The sequence below is a fragment of the Anser cygnoides genome, chromosome 5, assembly GCF_040182565.1.
Source record: "Anser cygnoides isolate HZ-2024a breed goose chromosome 5, Taihu_goose_T2T_genome, whole genome shotgun sequence".
NCBI classification, from domain to species: Eukaryota; Metazoa; Chordata; class Aves; order Anseriformes; family Anatidae; genus Anser; species Anser cygnoides.
In genome coordinates this window covers 48,141,155-48,162,454 of record NC_089877.1, presented here as the reverse complement: position 1 = coordinate 48,162,454, position 21,300 = coordinate 48,141,155, and the positions used below count along the sequence as shown (strand labels likewise).

Genomic DNA, 21,300 nt, shown 5'->3' with positions numbered 1-21,300 from the left:
GGCGGCTCACGGAGCCCACCCGAAGCCGCCCACGGCGGCTGCAGGCCGGCGGCCAAGCCTCACCCGCCCGGGGGCACCCACCGGAGCCCCCCTGCTGGAGGGCGGCAGCTGCGGGCAGGGCACACCCCGACTCCCCGCATCCCCGGGGCAGGCCCCGGCCCCCCCCGATCGGGCAGGCCCCGCCCGCCGCCCGTTCCCTCGCCCCCCGCCGCCGCCGCCGAGCCCCGCACCTCGGCCCCGCCTGCTGCCGCCGCCGCTCTCCATCCCGATGCCCATGGCCGCGGCCGGGCCCAGCGCCCGGCCCGATGGCGGCGGCCGCGGCTCTTCCCCCGCGGCGGGCGGGCGGGCGGGGCGGGGGTTGCCATGGCCACGGCAGGGGCCCGGCGCCCAGCCCGCGGCCTCCGGGGGCCGCGCAGCACCGGCCTTGCGTGGGGCGGGCCCGGGGGCGGGGGGCGCTCACCCGGCCTGGGCTGCGGCCCGGCCCGGGCTGCGGCCCGGCCCGGCCCCGCAGGGTGTGTGCGCGGCGGTGCCGTAACTCGGGATAAAGGGGAGTCCCCGGTGGCTAGAAGCCTCTTGGAGCAATACGCTGCTGTCTAGCAAAAGTTTCGCCACCTCAGTGAAAGGTGTGCGGCTTGACTGGAAGTCAGTAATCGCTGCCATTGAGCGACTTAAGCCAAATTACTCGTATTTTAGAGGGGGGAGTGGCAAACACAGAACCTACAGCATTTCCAGTGTGGAGCACGGAATTTCAAATAAACAACTCTTTAGAAATGATCCACAAGCATGAACTTCTGCAAAGTAGCATCTGATCCTATCACTGATCAATCTGTTAATGCATTTGTTTTTAGTTTTTGAAGAAATGATAGGTTTGTATTGACTTTTTGTTAAGTAGGTTGCTATTTTACCCAACGTGAAATCTCCTTAGCATTTTTGCAAGAAAATTCTTCATTTTGAGTGAAGCTCCCTGATCAGATAGGGTAGTGTAGTCACCTACACAGCTAAACACCTCAAAAAAGGGTGTTGTTCCAGCTAGAGGGAGGAGGTTTGGGAAGAAAAGCTTCGTGCTTGTGTCAGTTTCTAAGGAAAATGACGTCTCATTAATAATGAAATTAGAATTATATATTTGTTTCTGTTGTGGAAAACTAATGTCCACACATTAGTTGATGCATGCATTTTGAAGGAATTACAGATATTTTAGCTCAGTTTTGTAATTAACAAGTCATTTCTAGGAAGTTGTCACTCAGTAATTAGTCCAATCCAAAGAGAATCACGAAGTTGGTGCGATGAAAGAAATGCCGCTAAGAGGTTTTTCTTCTTGCCAGTAGGAAGGTGCTTCATTTAACTGTTCACACTTCAATGTGAGTTGTTGAAGAGATGTTGAAAGGAAAGGCATTTTAATTACAGTACAGGCATTATACCTGTAGGTCATTCCCCTTCATGATCTGGAAACAATTATTAATTGTTCCCTTACAATTATTAACTGGTCCCTTCCAACTCGGATATCCTATGAATTAGAGATTGAATACAGGTGTTTATGTGATTTGCTACCCTTTCTTATGTTCCAGGAAAATAGTTTGAATGTAGTTCACAATCATGGCAAAATCAGGAAGACGATATTTTAAAACAATTTATTCCTTATTTTTTTCTCATTCAAAACTCCCAGGAAGTCACAGAAGGAGACGTATTCATGCTGGATGAAACCTGGGGTTTATCCACCCCAATAATTTCTGTGTGACACTACCTTCTACCAAATATTTTAGAAAACTTTTCAGTAGCCAATGTTTGAATGTTGTGCGCATAGCTGAAGTTTATTGCTAACACCTAACAGTTGGTGTGCAGCCTGTGGCTTCACTTCAAAGCTTCGTTAGTTTGTGATAATTTTAGATATTCCCATTAGCTGTGTGAGATACTTTTTGGATGAGGCCTTAGTTCTTGTGCTCCACATTATAGTGATTATTTTGACAATCTAATACCACTTTCTGTAAAATCAGCTCTAAAGTTAGTAAGTTTAAAATTTATCTGAGAGAGGACAGGAGAGAAAATACATGCCTTCGAAGCCTCATGGTCCCCATTCCCTCTGTCTTCCTGACTGTTTTTCATAAGGTGTCTGTTCTCATAGTGTTTCAGCTTCTGTCAGCCATTAGGCCACAAATACCTTACCTTTTTGTCAAAACTAAATCATTTGATAGCATTTTTTTCTCTTGTGCCTCTTTTGGATGTAGGGCACAGGTATCATGGAGAGTATCTGATCTGTCGACTCCTCTGTGCACAAACTGCAAATCCAAAAGGCCCTGAATCAAACAGCTCTCTCATTTTTGCTCTCTCTCTCTACTCCACCCAAAGCAGATTTTTGATCACATGTAAAATTAGGGGAAAGGGTTTCTGGAAATCAGTTCCCTTAGTTTTTGTCTTTCAGTGCCTCTGGCTTAGACTTCTTTGAAATAATTCTTGTAGTTAAACCAGTAGATTGTGGAGGTAGAGACAGTTCTAAAACAGTTTCCATTTGAGATAACTGATGATACAACAGAGAATGTTAGGTGCATGAGAGGTCACCTCTCTGTGGTATCCCGACCATTAGTTGTAATGTGCTGTATTGGCTTCACATATCATCCTACTGAAAACATGTCTCTCCATCTCTCTCTCCAAATGAGTTGCTCATAGTAATATTTTTGTATTTAATGTTTTTTGTTTTACTGAATTCTTATTTTCAGTTTCCTGAATTCTAAGTGTATTGTACCCAACACACAGTAAGTAGTCTGTTCTCTCTGAGCCTAATAATGTATTTCTGATACTGTCCCTCCTATTGTTCCTATAGTTTCCACCATGTAGATAATTAAAACACCCAAATGTGAGCATTTTTAGAAACATATCACAACTGTTCCCCTGGTTTCTAGGCAACGCTGAGGGAATGTAGCATTTTCCACTAGTTCCCTCTCAATCAGCAGCATCCTAGAAATGTCCCAGCTCTGAAATTTTTGACCTCCTATGGCAACACATACGAGAGCTTTATGTGTCTGTAACTGGTCTGACTCGCAGTCCTTACATACTCTAAGTGTAATTAAAAGGTAACCCAGCTATATAGCTGTGTGTTCACACATTAAGTCCTGCAACATGTACTAAATAAAAATAAGCCTTAAAAGAAATTGAATCAGTCGTAGACTTCCATCCATCAAAATAAATTCAGAAATAAATAAAATGAATTGCTGCAGAGAGCCTACCATAGTCAAAGAAATAGCATGACAAAACCTGTAAAATTTGTCCTTTCCCAATTTGGAAAGAGGAAACACAGCACTGAATGGTGTTGGCTGTCTTTTTCAGGAGGGCATTTTCCCCTTTTCCTTGGAATGCATTACAGCAGAACATGGTTTTGAAGTGCATCTGCACTGGGTGAGGATGAAAGCAGCAGGAATATGTTACGTGAGTCACATTGGAAGCATAGATGGGCACCTGTCCCTATCCTGACATGGGCTTACAGAGCTATTACAGACTCACAGAACGGCCGAGGTTGGGGGGAGATCATCTAGTCCAACCCCCCTGCTGAGCAGGGTCACCCAGAGCACATTGCGCTGGATGGCATCCAGGCGGGTTTTGAGTATCTCCAGAGAAGGAGACTCCACAGCCTCTCTGGGCAACCTGTTCCAGTGCTTTGTCACCCTCACAGGTGACATTACCTACTTGCACACTATGTCAGCCCAGTGCATCATCTGACAGAGACACCTACTGTTCAGTAACTTTACAGTTAACGGTATTTAGCAACAAAACAGCATTCTTAAGACCAAGGTAGTGTGTATTTTTGTGGAAGAAACAAAGTCGTTAGAGAAAAGGATGTCAAAAACAGAAAACAGTCCATATGATGCTTACTTTATTTTGCACATTTAGCACAGACACAGGCCTGGTTTCCCCTGAAAAGGAGTGTGTATCAGGCAGAACCTCAAACAGTTACCGTCTCATTTGGGACAGAGAGCAATTCATAATGTCAGAACTCCACGTTTCTGGGATTTGGCCTTCTTGGAAAAAAATGCTTGGGAATTGAAGTCTGCAGTTTTTTGGAGAGTCTGCTTGTTTCAAACCACTGATTTTCTTCCATGCTCTGTTTTCCTTACAGCTGTCTATCAAAGTAAGCCTAAACAGGCAGGCAGAAGACATCCCAAAAAGCAGATCTGCACACCGTTTTCCTACAGAAAAGCCCTGAATTCATCACACTGTGTACTTTATGATGGAAATAAGTCTCCTGGGTTTCCTTGAGTTTTTATTTAGATCCGTGATCCTTAGTTTTGGCAGCAGTGCCCTGTATCCGTGCAGCTTCGTCACCCGCCTGTGCCTCAGGGTGTCAGCCTTCCAAAACACTGGCTGCCGCTCGCAGCAGGCAGCTGCTGATTTGCAGCAATCCCCAGCCGGCACATTCAGACCATTACCCTCGCAATCCGTTCTACAACTGTCTAGAAAGCAAAACGTTTCCCTGAAACATCAGAGGAAGCAGTGCTTCCTGAATGCTTTTAAACAGGCTGTCTGAGCAGATTTTTTTGCTACCTACTTAGGAAATTCATGTGTCAGGCAAATGGAGTAGCTCTCACACAGTTGGCATGAGGGCAAAAAAGAAATGACTGAAGTAACTACTGAAATAAAGCTTTTTTTTTTAAGCACACTTTTCTAGAAGGAATTTCTTTTTGGCCTCATGTTTGCCATTGTGCTGCATGTGTTTTGGTCACTCGGTCCTTAGAGTTATTTAAAATCATGTAGTCTTGAAATATCTTTGCTACTTTCAAAATAATACAAAAGTTACATTTTCTGACAGGGCTGGAGACTCCCTTTCTTCATGGCATCACACTTAGTTGTTTTGTTATTGCTTGTATGACAACAGTAGTCAGAGATTTCTGTAAAGGCTAGGGCCCTACTGGGAATGAAGATGCTGAAACAATTAAGAGGAGATGGTCCATGTCTTAAAAACTGCAGGTTTTAATATGCTATAATTTAGAATGCAATAATGGAGCTAAGTTAAACTAAGAGGGGATGTGATAAAGAAGATGAGAGGAACTAGAGGGATGTATTAAGGTTTCTATTAGCACAGTGTTAAACCACCATACTACTTGTCACCTTGGAAGAAAAAGTCTCCCATGCAGTACAAGTGAGTACCACCAAAGCCCCTTCAGGAAGCTGCTGTGCAGAAGTACTTTGTACATCAATTCTTTCTCTTCAGTTCTATACAGAGTCTTATCATGCATCTATCCCTGTGATACAACAATATTTTTTATATGTGGCAGGGAAGGAACATATAAATTGTAGAAGATGTTATTCTTGGCTATAATGTAAAAAACAGTAGCTGGGGTGACTCAAGATCTGCTTATATTTATTCTTACACTGTGTCATTTTCTGTTTATCTGCTGTTCCCATGAAAGTTTACAGACAGGAGGCTTGTACGTGAAAAACTGTCCTTTTTTAGCGCTGGTTGCCTGAGAGCTGCTCTTTTCTCATTACTTTATTTGAACTATTGGGTATTAAAGAATACAGACTACAGTAACTAATGGTGTAATTGGAATTTTAAGGGGAAAAAATGTAAATGTCATAACCCAGTTGTCTAAACCATAAGATATGTTTTATTCTCTAATAGATATACCTATTGTGTCACATGGAAATGCTTACTCATAGTAATTAAAGAGAAAAAGGATGAAAACGTATTTTCATATTTCACTCAATAATGGAGTAATATGACTCAAATTTGACATATATAAATGACACAGCTGTAGTAAACTCAGTGAATGTATTCCTGCTTAGGCCAGGATGGGTTGTCTATGTCTACCCTGCCTACAGCAGGCAGACAGAAGAATGTCGATGTGGCATCTGGTGTGGCCCATCTACCTTCTACACAGCCGTTACAGTGTGCTTGCACTCACCTAGCAGCATGTGAATCCATGCATGTGCTTGAACAAATGGGGTCCTGTGTGCTCAAGAGAGTTCCTTTAGCTTTGACAAGGTCAAGAGGAGGGATTGTCAAGGGTAGATTTAGAATTGCCTACAAAACACAATACATACGTACTCTAATTTTCCATGGCAATCTCCTACATTTTCAGTATCTGCATGACTTTGTGTGTGAATGTGAAATACAATACAATTTTACTAGTAATAGGCTGAAATTCCCAACTGGAATCTTTTTTTTTTTTTTTTTTAATTTTGGATTAAAAAGGCACTGTAATGACATTGCCTGTGTGTTTACACGTACTGGAATATGAAAACGACACACTGAGAAAATATCTTGCATGCCACGTTTCATAACTAATAGCAGTTTCTGTCACCTTAACCGCTTGTAACTATGTGTGAAAGAAAGCAATGGGCAAGGAAATGGCAAGAATCAAAATGGAGGGTATGAAGTTTAACTCTTGCAATGAAATCATCTAAGAGTAATTTTTCTGTGGAATCATTTCATTAATAGTAAAACAAAACATCTTAGGAAGAAGTACAGTATGTATGTTCTGTTACATTGTCTAGGATTTTCCTTCAACTAAAATTTATATTCCAAGGAAAAAATCTGCTATTTACTAAATTTGTGAGTTGATACTGACATCGTAAGACTTCAGGAATATCCATGTTCCAATTGAGACAGAACCTGAATTTGGTATAAGAACACTTCCCCCTCCCCATAAACATGTGATGTGCATCAATAAGAAAAGGGGAGTTCAGTTTGATGGATGTTTCACAGACCCAAGAGTCAGGATGCTCAGAGCCTGTTTACAGCCTGTCAGTGACTTGTGTGACCTTGTGTACACACCGATTCGGGTGCCTGAGTAGGTTGCAGTCTAAGTCACCTTAACGGGATTCATAGCTTGTAGTAAAAATGGAGATGCTTAAGAGTTAGCCCACTTGCCTGCATATTTCGGATGAGTCTTTTTGCACTGTGCTTTTTTATCAATAGAAACAGAAATGACACTTATCCTTTGAGTAACAAATATCAAAACTGCAGATTACATGATATGGATGAGTGCTAAACATAGAATTATATATATTTTTAATCTACTGTCACAGAAACCAGTTAGGAAAGGATCACTTTTAATATTAAATGTGAATATCAGTGGCTGTTAAAATGATATCATAATGGAGTATAGCAATTCCACACAAGACTAGAAGGGGTTGAAATTACTCTCAGTAAGCAAACCAGTTGCAGAATATAGAAATAAAGGAAAATATGACTAGGATAGGGAGAGGTCTTATGTTCTATGATGGTTTCTTTAATGACAGGCAATAACATTATATAAATGTCTTCCATAAACTGCTCAAGCTCTGCCTGAACAGTTTTATGCTTTTAATCTTGCAGCCCTATTTAAAAGTTTGCTCAAATATTTAATTTCTTAGATGACTAGAAATATTTAAATTCATTATGAGTGTACGTTAATGTTGTACCAGTATTAGTCTCAATGCTAAATAATTTTTCATGTTCTTCTATTCACTGAGAAGTGGCTAGAGTTAGACTTCCCCTTCCCCCAATTCATGTTGTTTTCCTCATCTGTTCTAGTAAGATCTGTGCTAGAAACCTTTATCTGATTCATGTGAATTTTCTTTTCCAAGACTTCCCATGTTCAGTTAATATTCCCATATCTCTTTCCTCCTTTGTCATCTACTGTTCAAAATAACAATCCTTACTTGTCCTCCAATGTATGCCTTTGCAGTTGGTGCTACTAATACATTTTATGCTAATTTGTACCACACAAGTTTGCAGTACTAATGAGTACCTTCTAAATTGTGATTTGTTCCTTCTCAGCATTGGCAATACTTTCCAACTTCTGTCATTCCCATATTCTATACATTATAAATATGCACAGTTAGCTCTTAAAAAATATACTGTGCAAATACCAGAAATGTTCCCAGACCGGTCTTCAAGGACCAGCACCAGTAACCTCTCTCTAATCCCTGTAATTTACCTATCAAGAAAACCTGTCAGTACTTGTATTCATTCTCATCTTCTGCACCTTAAGTAATGATTTCCCGTAATACTCTATAATGTTAAAATGTAGGTAGATTAGGCCCACTGTATTAAATTTGTTTCAAGGTGTTGAAGTAGTGTGACATGATCAACTGTTAATAAAACCCAGTTGGGTCGTATTTCACTTACTAATTACTTCCACATAGCCTGGGTTTCTGTTTTCTTCAAAGTATATCCCTGAATAACTTTGAAGTCAAACTAGCAGACCTGTCACTACCTGGATCGTTTTCCTCTTTTCTATGTTAACAGTTTTCTGGTTGTTTGGTTTCACCTTGAGCTTGGTCATGTTCCTCTCCCCCATGCAATTCTCTTTTCCATCTTTCAGTTTTCTTGGAACTCTGGAAGGATTTCTGGAGAAACTGTTGTGGACTAAGCTCTTTCTGTCTCATCGACAAGGACCAATGTCCTTCATCTGTAAAGATCTGAGACACCTGACAGCCACAGAACAACGCACTCTTCAGTAAGTACCCAGTAAGTGCTACATGAATAAATAACACAAGCTGGAAAATATTAGTAGGCTCTTTTCACTCTGGCAGAAGTTACAGGGAGGGAATTTCTATTGAATTTACTCAGGTGTAGTATTGTTAATCACTCTTCTAAGTCTAGGGATCGAGAAGGTAGAAGTTTAAGACACTAGTTATTTGATTTATTAAAACTTAATGCAAGTTTTATATAGCGTCAGTTTTTCCTGGCCTTAACAACTCAGCAATTTTTAAGGTGGAATAAAATACCTGAGAAAGGAAGTTGATGTATAAAGCAAAGCAAAGCACTCCTCCTGAAAACAAAATGGAGGTGAACACAAGACTGTGTAAGACTGTTGTCTTTAGACTAGCAGGTGTGGAGATATGTTTTCCTTGTTGCTCTGGAATTGTCTGAAGAAAAGATGGTCCTTTCAGTAATTTTGAGGCAATGGCAAAATCTTTGATTTAAAAAATCAGAAGTGGGATTGAGGATAGTTCAGCCCTTTCAATTCCTTTTTTTGTGTGTAAAAAGAAAATGATTGCCATTTCACTTGCTGAAGATAGAACTAGGGTGTTTTGTTTGTTTGTTTTTCTGTAATTTTCATTTGAAGATTTCAGTGGCTATTTCTTCTGGATTTCATTAAGTTTTGTGGATCACATTACTGGTAAAGAGTTCATATTTTTTGTGTTTCTGTGTTGTGGCTGCTGCAGTGATACTGATCTGAAAACTTGATTCTCCAAAATAATGAAACATATAGCTATATCAGTTTACTTTTGTCTGGAAAACTGAGTCAGTTCCCATGGCAGCCTCTGCAGCTCTGAAGATGCTATGGGCTGTCAGACTGTTGTGTATCCGATTTTTGCAACAGCTGGATTTCCTCCTACTACTATGTGTGAATCAGAAACAACTGCTAACAAAAACAAGTTGACTGCCTTTTATTACTAACCTCTGATTAATGAATAATGAATGTGATGGTAGAGGATAAAATAGCCCCAAAACAGATCCTTGCATTAGCAACATGATTGCTCAAGCCAAACCTTAAATATTATTCATTTTTGAAAATTTCATGAAAAACAGCCATATCTTACAGAATTTTCATGCACAAGGCACGTATTTGCTGCATTTCAAAGCTTGTTCTGTAATTTATTTTTTTTTAAAGAAAAACCAAACTTGTTTAAATATCCATCCAATATCAGAGTGCAACACAGCCAAACCAAATCCTGTCTTCCATAAAGATGTCACACCTCTGAACCAGAAAAAAAAAAAACACATGTTGAAGAGTCAAATACCATTTCTTTTATTTCAGGGTTTGTCACTTGAGTACTTATTTCACTGCTTCAGTGAGTTTCCTGTAAGTAATGGGGAGACAACAGGATCACAGCTTTTCTGTAGCTTGCCTTGAATATATGTCTTTATCCAGTTAGGAGAGAAACAAATATGTTACTATGTGAAAAAGCACGGGAAAGCAATAAAAGTTGCAGTAGATTTTTAATGAGCATGTCTGTGTTTCAGTTTTGGCTACAGCTCTTCAAGACAGCGAAATAAAGATTGAAAAGACAAAGAGAATTATGGGAGTGAGAAAAATGAAGTTGTCATACAAGGATAAATTGACAGGTATAGATTTCTGTGATTACATAATATGAAAAATTAAAGAGTTTTTATGATTTGTTCTTTTTAGACTGTTACAAAATCAAGAATGAGATATTAATTATAATTAAGGGATGATGCTATGTTGCCAGAAAATAATATGGAGTTCTGATTTATAACTCAAGTAGCCAGCATGCATAACTTATTGATATTTGTGGTAATTGAGAGAGAAGGTGGTTTTATGCATAGTGTATTTTGCATGGAATGAACTGCTGGAAGGGGAGTGTATTTTACCAAACAAAATCTAGGAACATATACGTGTATGTCTTGATTCATACATTTTTTTTTTTTTTAAACAACAGTAGTTTTCAATATACTAATTTGGGTTCTTAGATCATAAAATTACCTTCTTTTTCTGGCTAAGTGTTTGGGCTTTGGAAAATCTCATTTTCATTTTTCCCTCTATTCAAGATTCTCATGAAATTAAATGAGATGCTATGCCATTCTATATACCAATAGTTTCATCTGTAAATGGTCATAATAATGTTTATTCTAAAAGGTTTCCATGATTCGTATTTGCTAGAGGTGTGTTTTCAGATACTCAGTGTGAAGATGCCAAAGAAAACAGAATTAGCTGTATTATGTTTCTCCTTGAAGAAGCAAGTACAGGCATTGGCAAAGGCAAGTTATTGATCTATCTAACGGGGACCTGTAATGGCAAACTTCCATGCCTGTTTATATATTTAGTGGCATCTAATATTAGTAGCATCAAATTTCTGTCAACATTTATACAATCATAGCTGCACTGAGTTCCAGCTTGGCATTCAGAAAGCTTGCATCATAAATGTACAGCTTTACACTACTTGTGAACTCTACAATGGGGTCAATTTTTGCCACTGTCTTTGTAGATAACCAATTATGATTATGACAGAGTCTACATTCACTCCGTCTTCTTCCTTTACTCAAAATGCTTGCCAACATTGTTCCATTATCACAGTTACACTACTGAGGGATTTGGTGTTATGTGCTTAAAATGAGATTCACAAGATATTCAGGTGCCCAACTGCTATTGACTCTTTTGGAGTTAGTTGCTTAAGTAACTTCGGAAACCTGGGCTCAAGTAATTTGTAAGTATGGATCAGGAATAATTGTTTTGGTTTCCTGAGTTTTTGAGTGGTCAACTGGAGATGATTTAAAGGGGCATCTTTGTCTCAGAATAAGTACTCAGCACACTCTGAAAACTGCTTTTTTTTTTTTTTTTTTTCCCAAGGTATCTTCATCTGGGGATAGAAAATCAGTTGTCACTGTTGAAAGCTTTGGTTGACAGCTGCTGTAATAAAGCAGTCACCAATCCCCAATACTCTTTAGTATTTCAAAGAAGTGTTCTAAATGAGGGGGAGGTCTTTCCTTTAATAGACAGCCTTGTGAAACTATTTCTTTGTGACAATAAAAAAGAAAAAAAGAGTGCTTATCTGAGTTGTACATGCATTTTTTAGTACAAGTAATTTTGATCTGTCTGTTCAACAACCATGTTAAATCTCTGAGCTAGAGATTACCCACATTGTGCTGTTTCTGTAGTAATGAAACAAATTAGAACTACTAAATGGGATCTTTATGGACAAATACAATGTAAAGATGAAAAAATATATGTAATGGTTTATGTTGCTTCTTTTAAAAAAGATCCCAAGATTTTTCTATATTTTACATACAGAAGTTACTGCAGCTGCTTTAGAGCCATAGGAATGCATTCCTGAATTACTCCATAAAAGGCTTAAATAATATATGCATTCAAAATCTAAATGTACAAAGGAGGCTGCTTGTAGCAAACCTGCAATTGTTAGTTTAGGACGTTTATACATTTTTCCATTATTGAGCATAGACATGTTATCTCAGTACAATTCCCAATTTACATAACCTCATAATACCGTTATATCCTCAGACTACACATAGTCCAGGAGCTTACTGTAATTATATAGGGTGACATATTTCCTTTTCATGGGTAGCAAAATGAAATGCATGTCACCTGTTGGTCTGTGGGCTGTAGCAGATCTGCTAACTGTGAGAAGCCAGTGCCTATGGGTTGATTCACAGTGAGCTTCTCACTTTGGTGAGAGTATGCCATGTGTGAATAGCACTGCAGTCTCTTGCCATGTTACATCTAAACTGTTGGAATCCCACTATATCTTATCTCACAATATACTATGAAACAGTTAATGAAAGGGAGAATATGATCATCAGGGTAGTTGTTGTAGATGGTGACATTATATACTAGGATGAATCTTGTCATTTCATTACTTTCTTTTTTTTTACCAAGTTCACTAGATTCCACTCCTGAGTTTGTGTTTGTACTTCTTATTCATGTCTATATATATGTGCATGTGTATGATTTGTGTAGAAGCTCAAATTGGGATGCCTCAAAACTCAAATTATTGCTAGGTGATGCATCTTCAGAAATGTGGGAATAGATCTTTTTCCTTGCTAGTGTATTAAGATATTCCATCATGAGACATTTTTTTCTCCTTATTGTTACAGTGTCTGGCATACTGTTTCTGTAATAAATATTAATAATTTCTAATTTGCACTCAGAACATAGCCCCCGCTCTTCCTACAACAGAATAATAATTTATTGATCTGATTTTGCTTGAAATATCATCCTGTTTCAAAGTCTTTTTTTCCCAAGAGACCCAGCACTGAAGGTGCCAGTGGTGTGCAGAGAGAGAGCCCTAGGGAATTCAGTGTTACCCTTCATACAATGGCTAAACTACTGACTGCAAAAGTTCTACATCTGTATGGTGTGGCTGAAAGACGTGTGCTTGGCTACGAAGTTGGGGGAAGGTAGGGGAGAGTTCTGGGAGTGAAACAGAGAAGGAAGCCTGATTTTATCCCCTATTCCACAGTTCCATACTAAATACCATCACTTACATATTTTGGGAACGGCTTCTTACTACATGAGCCATGTGAAAAATGTTACTTAATTTAGAAAGTAGTAAAGCTCTTCTGAGTACTGTAAAAGTGATGATAATTAATGCAAGAGTTGTAGTCAGCTCTTTAAATGCTCAGTATAGCTTCTTTCTTTCCCTGCTGTTCAGAGTAGAAAAGAAATAGGCACAACTAAAAGCTGTAGGAGGACTGGTCACAGTGAATGGTGTCTGTGCAGACTGTTCCTCCCTACTTTAACTGTTCTGTAGCTGCATTAATCCCCACATTTAATAGGCTGGTAGGATGATGCACTTCATTGAAAAACAGTGAAAGGAACAGCTGCGGTTACTGGCATGCTTGATTCTAAGAACTGGTGAAAATTTTCATTAAAATGGGTGGTAAGACAACGCTTCTGACCAGCGTTAACTTCTTTGGCGTGTATGGCACCTGCCCTACTGGCTGATGAGGTTGCTGTCACATCTGCTGGATGGTGGATCAGAGTACAGGATATGCAAGTGGCTGGATTGGTTCTACTAGTCCTGCAGATTAGGTAGGAAATAGTCAGGCTATACAACAGTAAGGACTATTATGGAGCCTTGCCCAAGATCCCCACAAGATCTAAGTACAAAGCTTTATAAGTGTATTTCTTACATCTGTAGCCATTAAACAAAGAAATATTAGAGCAACAAGCATATACACAAAATCATGTTATTTTGTTTTGTTTTCCTTGATCTGCTCCAGTAGTGCAATTTTAGACTACCCCTTGAATGACTCCTTGGTGCACAGATGTGATTTAATATATTTCAGTATCACATTAAACACATCCTCTCACTTATCCACCATTCTCCTTTAAAGCTGAGGAGTCTGTGTCCCACCCACTTTTCCTTGCCATTTTCATGCTCTTTATTCTCCAGTCCTTCAATCACGTCACAAGCTTTTGGGTTTTCCCATTCTCTTTCTACCTATGCCAAATCCTGTCAGTATTTTTCTGATATGCACTTCCCTTCATCCATTGTCTCCATTTTCCGTCCAGATATTTTGTGTGCAACTCTTCCCCTGTGCCTGCATTGCTTCAGAAAGTCTGCATTGCCTCTGCATTGGCACCGCATTGCCTTGGCAGGCCAGACTGTCACCCGGGACGTGGAAAATCAGTGCCTGGGGCCAGGCAGCTCATGCAGCAGGGAGCTGGGAGCTGCTAGCTGCTTGGCTCCCTCTCGCCTCGGTCCCTCAGCCAGGAACTGCCGGGGAGCTTCAACTGTCCAGGGTGCTGAAAGCCACTGCTGGGCTGGATGGTCTTCTGCACCCACCCTCTCCTTCATGACTCTGCTGGTGGTGTGAATGGCAAAGGAACATAGGTATCTCTGAAGGCTAACCCCAAATTTCCTGTTTAATATAGAGGAAAGTTATCAACCTGCTAAGGTAAAGCTTCTTGTAGCTATCTAGTAAGAAATCTTTGAAAAAATGACAAGAGAGAACAGTACTGCTCTAAAATGAATTTGGTGGCTTGTTTTTATTAATCAAGCTTTCTATTTTTGTCACATATCAGACTTTGATCTTATGAAGATTCTTTGGAGACATCATGGAAAAACTAAAGGCCAGATTGTAATTCTCCCATGACTGTGATTCAGGAGTAATTGTACTGAAGTCAAATTAAACTAATGTGAAACAGATGTAAGTGGGTTCAGACAGAGACTCAGTACTATGCAGCTTGAGTTAATGCTTTTCTACATGGCAGAACTTTTCCTGCACAAAATGCTACATTATATTATTATAATAAAAATGTGTGTGTAGTGCACTTTTTCAGATAGAATAAAAACGTGAGGTAGCTATTCCACTTGAGTTCTTGCTGGCAATACAAAGGGATTGATATAACAGGTGCCTGAAAGCTCGAGTCTGGCTAATGAAAAATGGTTACCAGGAAAGAACTGAGGATGAAGAAGATGATGACAAACTTCAAACCAGATACCCCATCTCCAGTTCAGGCATTTCAGGGGTGGATGCTTACAGTGAGGCTGGAAATATGAATTGTGTTAGGATATGAGAGGCAGGATCCATAGAGTATTCTGTTTAGTGTCACTGGCCAAAGGAACTTGCAGACAAGCTGTGGTAACTCAAACAGCTCAGACCTGAATAAATCCTATCCTGGCAAAGGCTATTACTGTGGTGTAATAGCCTCAAGTAGTCTCACTGATTTCATTGAAACCATTTCTGCCAATAAGAAGTAAATGTACAATTCTATGGGTTCATTCCTGAAATCAAGACACAGCACTGCATGCTAAGACTTAACACTTTCTAAGAAACTGCATGAAGTAGAAGACAATAGTAGGTTGGTTTTCCTTGCACAGTTTGTAGTAGTCCCGATAATTAGTTACCTTTGTGATTCCTACCTACACTAAAGCTTCCAAAATCCTTCTGAAGAAAGGTCTTCAGGTCATCCTATAGAGAAGGTTTTTAAAGGTCTTCCTAGACAGAAGGCTTCCTAGACAATAAAGAACTATAAAAGGATCCTGCATTGGATCCTATCCAAATTCATACTACAGAAGGATGGGTCAATAGAACTTAAAGAACGGAATGCACTCCACTTGGATTATTCTCTGGCTTTCTTGGTCTGAGTGTAAATATGAGCAGTCTTCAGGCAATAAACCAAATAAAGAATAATCTTCACAGTCAGAAATACCAGATTTCAAACAACCATATAGTTAACCAGAAACTGAATAGTTAGATGCACAAATGTGCGTATTGCAAAGTGATGACACAAGGACTGCCATAGACTTCCATCTAACCATGTCTTATCCCTTCAGTACACCCAAGAAAGGGAACATAACAAGTTACAGGTGATCTCTATCTACTATAAATGCATTTTTCAGGTCCTGTTCACTGGATTTAAGTAGGTATAAGATCTACTTACTCATCAGTTCTGCTGTGGGTTTCTTTCAGTTGCATCAGAACAGCTTCTAAATCACTCATGACATATTACTAATGAACAGTAAAACAGCACTTAGCATTTTATTCTTCTGCCAGTGGGATTGCTTGTAATAGAAAGTCTCTTGTCTGTTGTGTTGTGATGGTCACAGGCCCACTCCTCTAAGACACTCAGCCAACTCTGAGGCCATAAGGTCTGAACAATGAGCCCTAAAAGAAAAAGAAGAATTTAAGCAGACCAGTTTGATAAACTACTGATAAAAAGTCAAGTTCTGAAAAATTTTATGCAAGTACTAAAGTAGATTGATTGTGCTATATTTAGTTTTTTCCTAGTGGTCTCCCATTTAAATATTAAACATTACTGGATCCACTTAGCTTATAAAAGTTGACAGAGTAACAGCTTGAAACACTATAGCTTCAAGGCACCAGTTCTCCCTATCATGAGAATTCAACATCACTGAGGGGTGAAAGGCCTTTTATTTGCATAAGATAATAGTTATGTTTCTATGCAACAGCTGTGCTGTCAGTGAAAGATGCGCTTATTGTGCCAAATCCATCTCTGGAGTAACCCCATTGATTTTCAATGAGTTACTTTGGGAATAAATTGGCCCAATAGATAAAACTGCAGGTCTGAGGTATTGAAATAGTTGAGCAAGATTTCCATGATCATAACACAGTAAAAAATTGCAAAACAATTATATGACATTGTGTATTTTTGTACTTGACAGATCACAATTGATTTGCCACAAGATTTTTAAACCATATAGCTGGAACCAGGCAGATGTTTGTGTAGAGCTTATGTATACTTTTGGGGAATATAGGAACATTAAGAAGATACAAGAGACAGGAATATGGTATTTTGTCATTATTAGGAACCTGGTGTTTTCATGATACTGTAAGTCAAACAAATGAGATATCGTTTTAGCTTAATACTAAAAGATTCTTGTGGCCATATGAAAATTCTTCTTTAGCCAGTAACAATCAGGATCTGCTTTTTTTGCAAAAGCTTGGTAATGAAACTTACTGAAGATTTCCCTTCCAGTCTATAGGTTTATTTCCTGCTTATGTTAGCAGGTATTAAATGTTGTTGGCCTTGCAGGAGCCTGTTGAGTTCTCAGTGGACAAATGTCTACAGAACAATACCCACCTTATGAGTTAACTGCTAGTAGTTTTGGCACAAAGACAAAGTATTGCTTGGGTTAGGGTGACAGAGCTCCTAATGACAATTGAGTAATATATGTCCAAACATCCATTTTTCCCAGTAATGTACAAGATACCAGTAAAATGGTAACTGTTTTGAATGCTGAAGTTATATACATGCATATATATATTATATATGTGTATGTGTACATATAGATATTATACTCATAAAGAACTACACATTAGTAGTTCTTCAGAACTAGGGGCTCAGAAGTCTTGTTTGAAGTCTTTCTTGGTTACTAGAATAATGAAAATATTTCCCAATCATGACTCAAGTGATCATAATGCACAATTAACAAAGCCTATTCTCATTTTTTTCCATTCAGTTTGAAGAGGTAACGTCAACAGGATTCCCAAAGCCTCTTCAGAATGCATCGTGGTGTGCTTGCAAAGGAAATACCATGTTTTCCTGGTGTCATCATTGCAATCATCTCAAATTCAAGTCTGAGTGAGCTCAGACTCATTATAATTCTCACCATGTCCTCCCTTAGAGCAGCCTCTCCCGCCTCCTCCTGTACAACACAAAACAAGAGCCGCAGGGGTGCTTGGATTAGGAAAGAACAGACTTCCAGCACCTCCCCCCAGGAAAACTTTCACTACTGCATCTAGTTCCTTCAAACTACCTATTGCTTCACAGGACCTTGCACACCTTCATTTGGTTGTGGATTCACAAATACTGATTTTCCCTTCCTGGTTAGGGTTGAACAAAGACTGGGGACAGACAGGGATGTGTGCTATTTAGCTCCCGAATGTGGAAGTGAAAAGAGTGTGCCAACCTCCACAGTAAGAGTTTCCTGAGGAGAGCCACACACTTCAGACTGCGTTATTTTTCACTCAGGCAGATTTCTCCTTTCCATCTTACAAGGTTAACTAGCATCTGAGCAAGAGATAAGAAAGCAAGACAGAGAGGGCAATTGGATAAAAGGAAGTACGGGGCAAAAAGCAGGTGTCCTAGGCACCAAGTTTAGATTACAGCCTTGTGTCCTAAAAATTCAAAAGGTCCTGGCTATGGACTTCACCACTGATTCTGATATGGGTCTCTGACCCATGACCCACGTGAATAGGTGGATTTCTCCACCTAACCATCACCAGTGAGTGATCCCCTTCACCCAATGAGTTCATCTCCACTGTGAAGGAGAGGAGGCAGGACAGGGTTAACCCTGCACACTCTTCCTTCAAGTCCCCAGAGGGGCTGGGGTTTTGTTCGCCTGGCTGAGGGAGGGAAGCCGAGGCATATATTGTAACTAGAACTGGAGACCTTCCTGGTGTGGACAGTTCACAGCCTGTTTTGGGTTTGAGGGAAAGCGTGGAGTAGGAGGGGGAGGCGGAAAAACGCAGCTTGGCCAAGTAGCGAGCGCCTGGTCGTTGCACGAGGTACACCCAAGCATCCTCCATTTTGCCAAAGCCCCCTGAGAGCCTGGGAGGGCCCGGAGCCCCCCTGTGCCTGCCTCCCATCCCTCCCGCCCCTTCCCCGCAGCCTGGCCGCATCTCCCCGCTCCGCCAGCCGCCTGTCCGTGCCCAGGGTGCGGGGTGGGTAGGGGGAAAGGGACCCCCACGGTGCGGGGCTGGCCGCCCCGTCAGGGTGTGAGCGGGCTGCGAGCATCCCTGCCCTTCCCCTCCCCCGGCGCTGCGGAGGAACCTCTGGCTGCTGCCGTACTCCTGCCATGTGCTGCTGCTGCTGCTAGTAGCTAGCCGAGCGTGGCTCCGGCTGCAAACTCCGCCAAACAAGCCTGCATCCTCCTCCGGGGAAGGGGACCCCGTAAGTACCAGCGGGAGCACCCCCACACGGGAGCCCCCCTCCATCCCCCGCCGCCTCTTACAAAGGGACCGGCAGCCTCTGCCCACCCCCTCCCTAAGCCAGTGCACGGAGGGGCTCGGTGAATTCCCTCCAAAGCTATAGGGTGGCTCCTTCCTCCTCCTCCTCCTCCTCCTCCTCCTGCACCCAGCCGGGGGTGCCCAGCCTCCCCCGGCCATGCGGCTGCAGCTCGCCCCGCTGGCTGGCTGTGGGTACCCTGCCCAGGGCTGAGCCGAGGTGGGCTCGGTTTTGGGGTGGCTTCGACCTGGGGAGCGTGGGTGTCTGCCTCTGGGAGGTGCCCCCGGGGCTGGGCTGGGCTCCCCAGCGCCGTGCCCCCCTCAGGTGGGCGCAGCAAGCGGGGACCCCGCCACCCCGACCCCTGCAGGGGGCTGCCGGCAGCATCCCCGGGAGGCGGCGGCACCCCGACCCCCTGCCCACCCCATCCTGCTCCTCTCCCCCTCCCAGGTCCCCTCCAGCCCCCACTTCATCCCCGCACCCCTCCTCACCTCGCCGGTACAAACCCCAGCACTGCCCTCCCCTCCCCGCCCTTCCCCACCTCCTTTGATTTATTTGTGTATTTCTTGCCTTGGCAACCACCAGTTCCCCTCAGTCAAACGGCGCAGGCTCCCTATAATTTGAAATTAATTTGTTTGACTGCAGCATCGAGACAGGAAGGTTGGGAATTTATTTAATTCTTTTTCCTCCCTGTGCAAAAAGGAAGCGATGAAATTTCCAATCGAGACTCCAAGAAAACAGGTGAACTGGGATCCTCAAGGTTGGTGAATCTCTATTACTACCATTACTACAATAATAACAATTATTATTGTTACTCCTTCTGTCGAGTGACTCGTAGGGGACTATTTGACTCCAAATGGGAGGGGACGCTGGGTGCTCGTCTGCTTCCCATGTGCACTGCACAGGCTTTCTTGCTCAGTCTTAGCGCTGCGTTGGGAAACACTCCTCAGATGTGGGGTTGGGTGGGTGCGTGGGTAAAGCCTCTTTTCGGTGTAAGTTTTGCAGTTCTATATTTGATGTCACCCTTCCCTTCCCTCCCTTTTTCTTGAGTATTTCCCCGGCAAAGTTGCCTGGGATGGCTGTGATCCCTGGCTCAGAGCATTGTTTGTTTTATCTGTGGCTCCTTTGTTGTTTCTAGTGATCATTGTCTCTGCTAAATGGGTGGTACAGGAGTGGACACAGATGTGACAGCTTGCTCAGAGCTCCTCGATGGCAAATGTTTGTTGGCAAGCAACTGGAGCAAAATGCTGCTGCAGTGTAACCCATAGTGTGGACAGTATAAAAAGACATTAAATAGTGGAGCCCAAAGGGACCCCTTGACTTTTTCCACTGTTGTGTTAACAATTGTTCAGCCCAAGTGGATAGTTTGATTAACTCTATGGTTAGGTTTGGACTCTGTCTTGGGCAGTGTGTTTGTGTGATGGTGGCAGGAGATTTACGCCAGTGCAGTGGTTTTCAATAAAATGATCCAAGTTCTGTTTTAAAATAAACTGTAATGAAATGCTCTCCCTTCCTGACATGGGAGGAGGCTTATATGCATCCTACAGAAGAAATGACTGTAAAAAAAACTACTGGTGATGTGTATGCTGGTGTGTCATATTTCTGTGCATTGGTTCAGGAGCGAAGCAACTTGAAGCCATATGCTTAGGTTTGCAGCAGAACTGCTGGCAGCCAGTCGTTGTACAGCAGTGCTTGCAGGAAGTCTGAAGTGATAGCATGGGTGTTGGTTATTCATCTTTATTCCGCAGGTTTGGTTTTAGTGGTCAATTTGTCTGTCATCCTCCATGCCCTCACATCTACAAAATGAAATGTTAGAAACAGTTTCTCCTGGTGTAGAAGAATACAGCAGAACAGACTTCTTTCTGCTGAGCAGATCTGATGTGCTGTTTGAATAGTATACACAAGCTTTAGTTTAAGCCTTACTACATCTTCAATTAGGTGAAGGCTGAAATGAACTCATCAGCATCCTCCGCCCTCAGCTGCACAAGGAACACATGGGCAGCAGTGCTAACAGAGATCTGGTTATTTTAATGACAGTATATTCCTTATCCTGCGGTGAAAACTTGCTCTTCCCAGGCGCATTTCTGAATCTGTGTTTGCTGTTGCTTCATTTTATGTCATTTTATGCATTGCAAAACGCCTTTTACTGTGAAAAGCTCTTTCCTCCTCTCCCCTGACAAGGCACAGAGGAAGCTGTGCTGCTGGCGTTCTGCATACAGCCTCCTTGCTTGGTAATTACTTTTAAAGCATATGGATCCAACAGGTGGTTGGTCACAACCTACTAATGTGCCCAGAACCACTGGTATTGTGACAGGTCGAAGACCTCAGAGCCAGCAGGTTTCCTCTCTGCCAAGCTGAATCCCTGGTAAGGACTGCAGAACGCTACCTGTTATTTCCCCTCAGTGTATTGACTTCATTAGCCAGGCAG

The 21,300-nt window shown here is 41.7% G+C and overlaps 2 protein-coding genes and 2 long non-coding RNA genes across 11 annotated transcripts in view; 2 read left to right on the top strand and 2 right to left on the bottom strand.

Moving 5' to 3' along the window:
* The window catches only part of SPATA7 (spermatogenesis associated 7), a 41,604-nt gene extending 41,148 nt beyond the window's left edge, over positions 1 to 456 (bottom strand). Inside the window, exon 1 of one of the 2 annotated variants that reach the window (XM_066998235.1) lies at positions 231 to 456. In XM_066998235.1, the coding sequence (XP_066854336.1) occupies positions 231 to 276 (46 nt within the window). In that variant the 5' untranslated portion in view covers positions 277 to 456. The remainder of the gene's footprint in view (positions 1 to 230) is intronic. The other variant, XM_066998234.1, reaches the window with a different exon arrangement.
* Positions 1 to 17,540, top strand: part of LOC106036935 (uncharacterized) — a 38,148-nt gene extending 20,608 nt beyond the window's left edge. The window contains exons 2-4 of one of the 4 annotated variants that reach the window (XR_010831953.1): positions 8,298 to 8,432; positions 9,947 to 10,048; positions 17,389 to 17,540. This is a non-coding gene — a long non-coding RNA (uncharacterized lncRNA). Of the gene's footprint in view, positions 1 to 8,125; positions 8,444 to 9,946; positions 10,049 to 13,973; positions 15,089 to 17,388 lie in introns of those variants that run through there. The other 3 variants (XR_010831952.1, XR_001207735.3, XR_001207734.3) reach the window with 3 other exon arrangements.
* Positions 15,419 to 19,564, bottom strand: LOC136790959 (uncharacterized). Its single transcript, XR_010831954.1, has 3 exons — positions 19,364 to 19,564; positions 17,539 to 17,574; positions 15,419 to 16,072 (listed from the first exon to the last, which is right to left on the bottom strand). It is a non-coding gene; the product is annotated as an uncharacterized lncRNA (long non-coding RNA).
* The window catches only part of KCNK10 (potassium two pore domain channel subfamily K member 10), a 69,635-nt gene continuing 67,033 nt past the window's right edge, over positions 18,699 to 21,300 (top strand). For 2 of the 4 annotated variants that reach the window (XM_013182599.3, XM_048070369.2), the window contains exons 1-2: positions 18,699 to 18,821; positions 19,575 to 19,632. In XM_013182599.3, coding sequence (XP_013038053.1) covers positions 19,581 to 19,632 — 52 coding nt within the window. In that variant the 5' untranslated portion in view covers positions 18,699 to 18,821; positions 19,575 to 19,580. Of the gene's footprint in view, positions 18,822 to 18,925; positions 19,095 to 19,574; positions 19,633 to 21,300 lie in introns of those variants that run through there. The other 2 variants (XM_066998233.1, XM_048070370.2) reach the window with 2 other exon arrangements.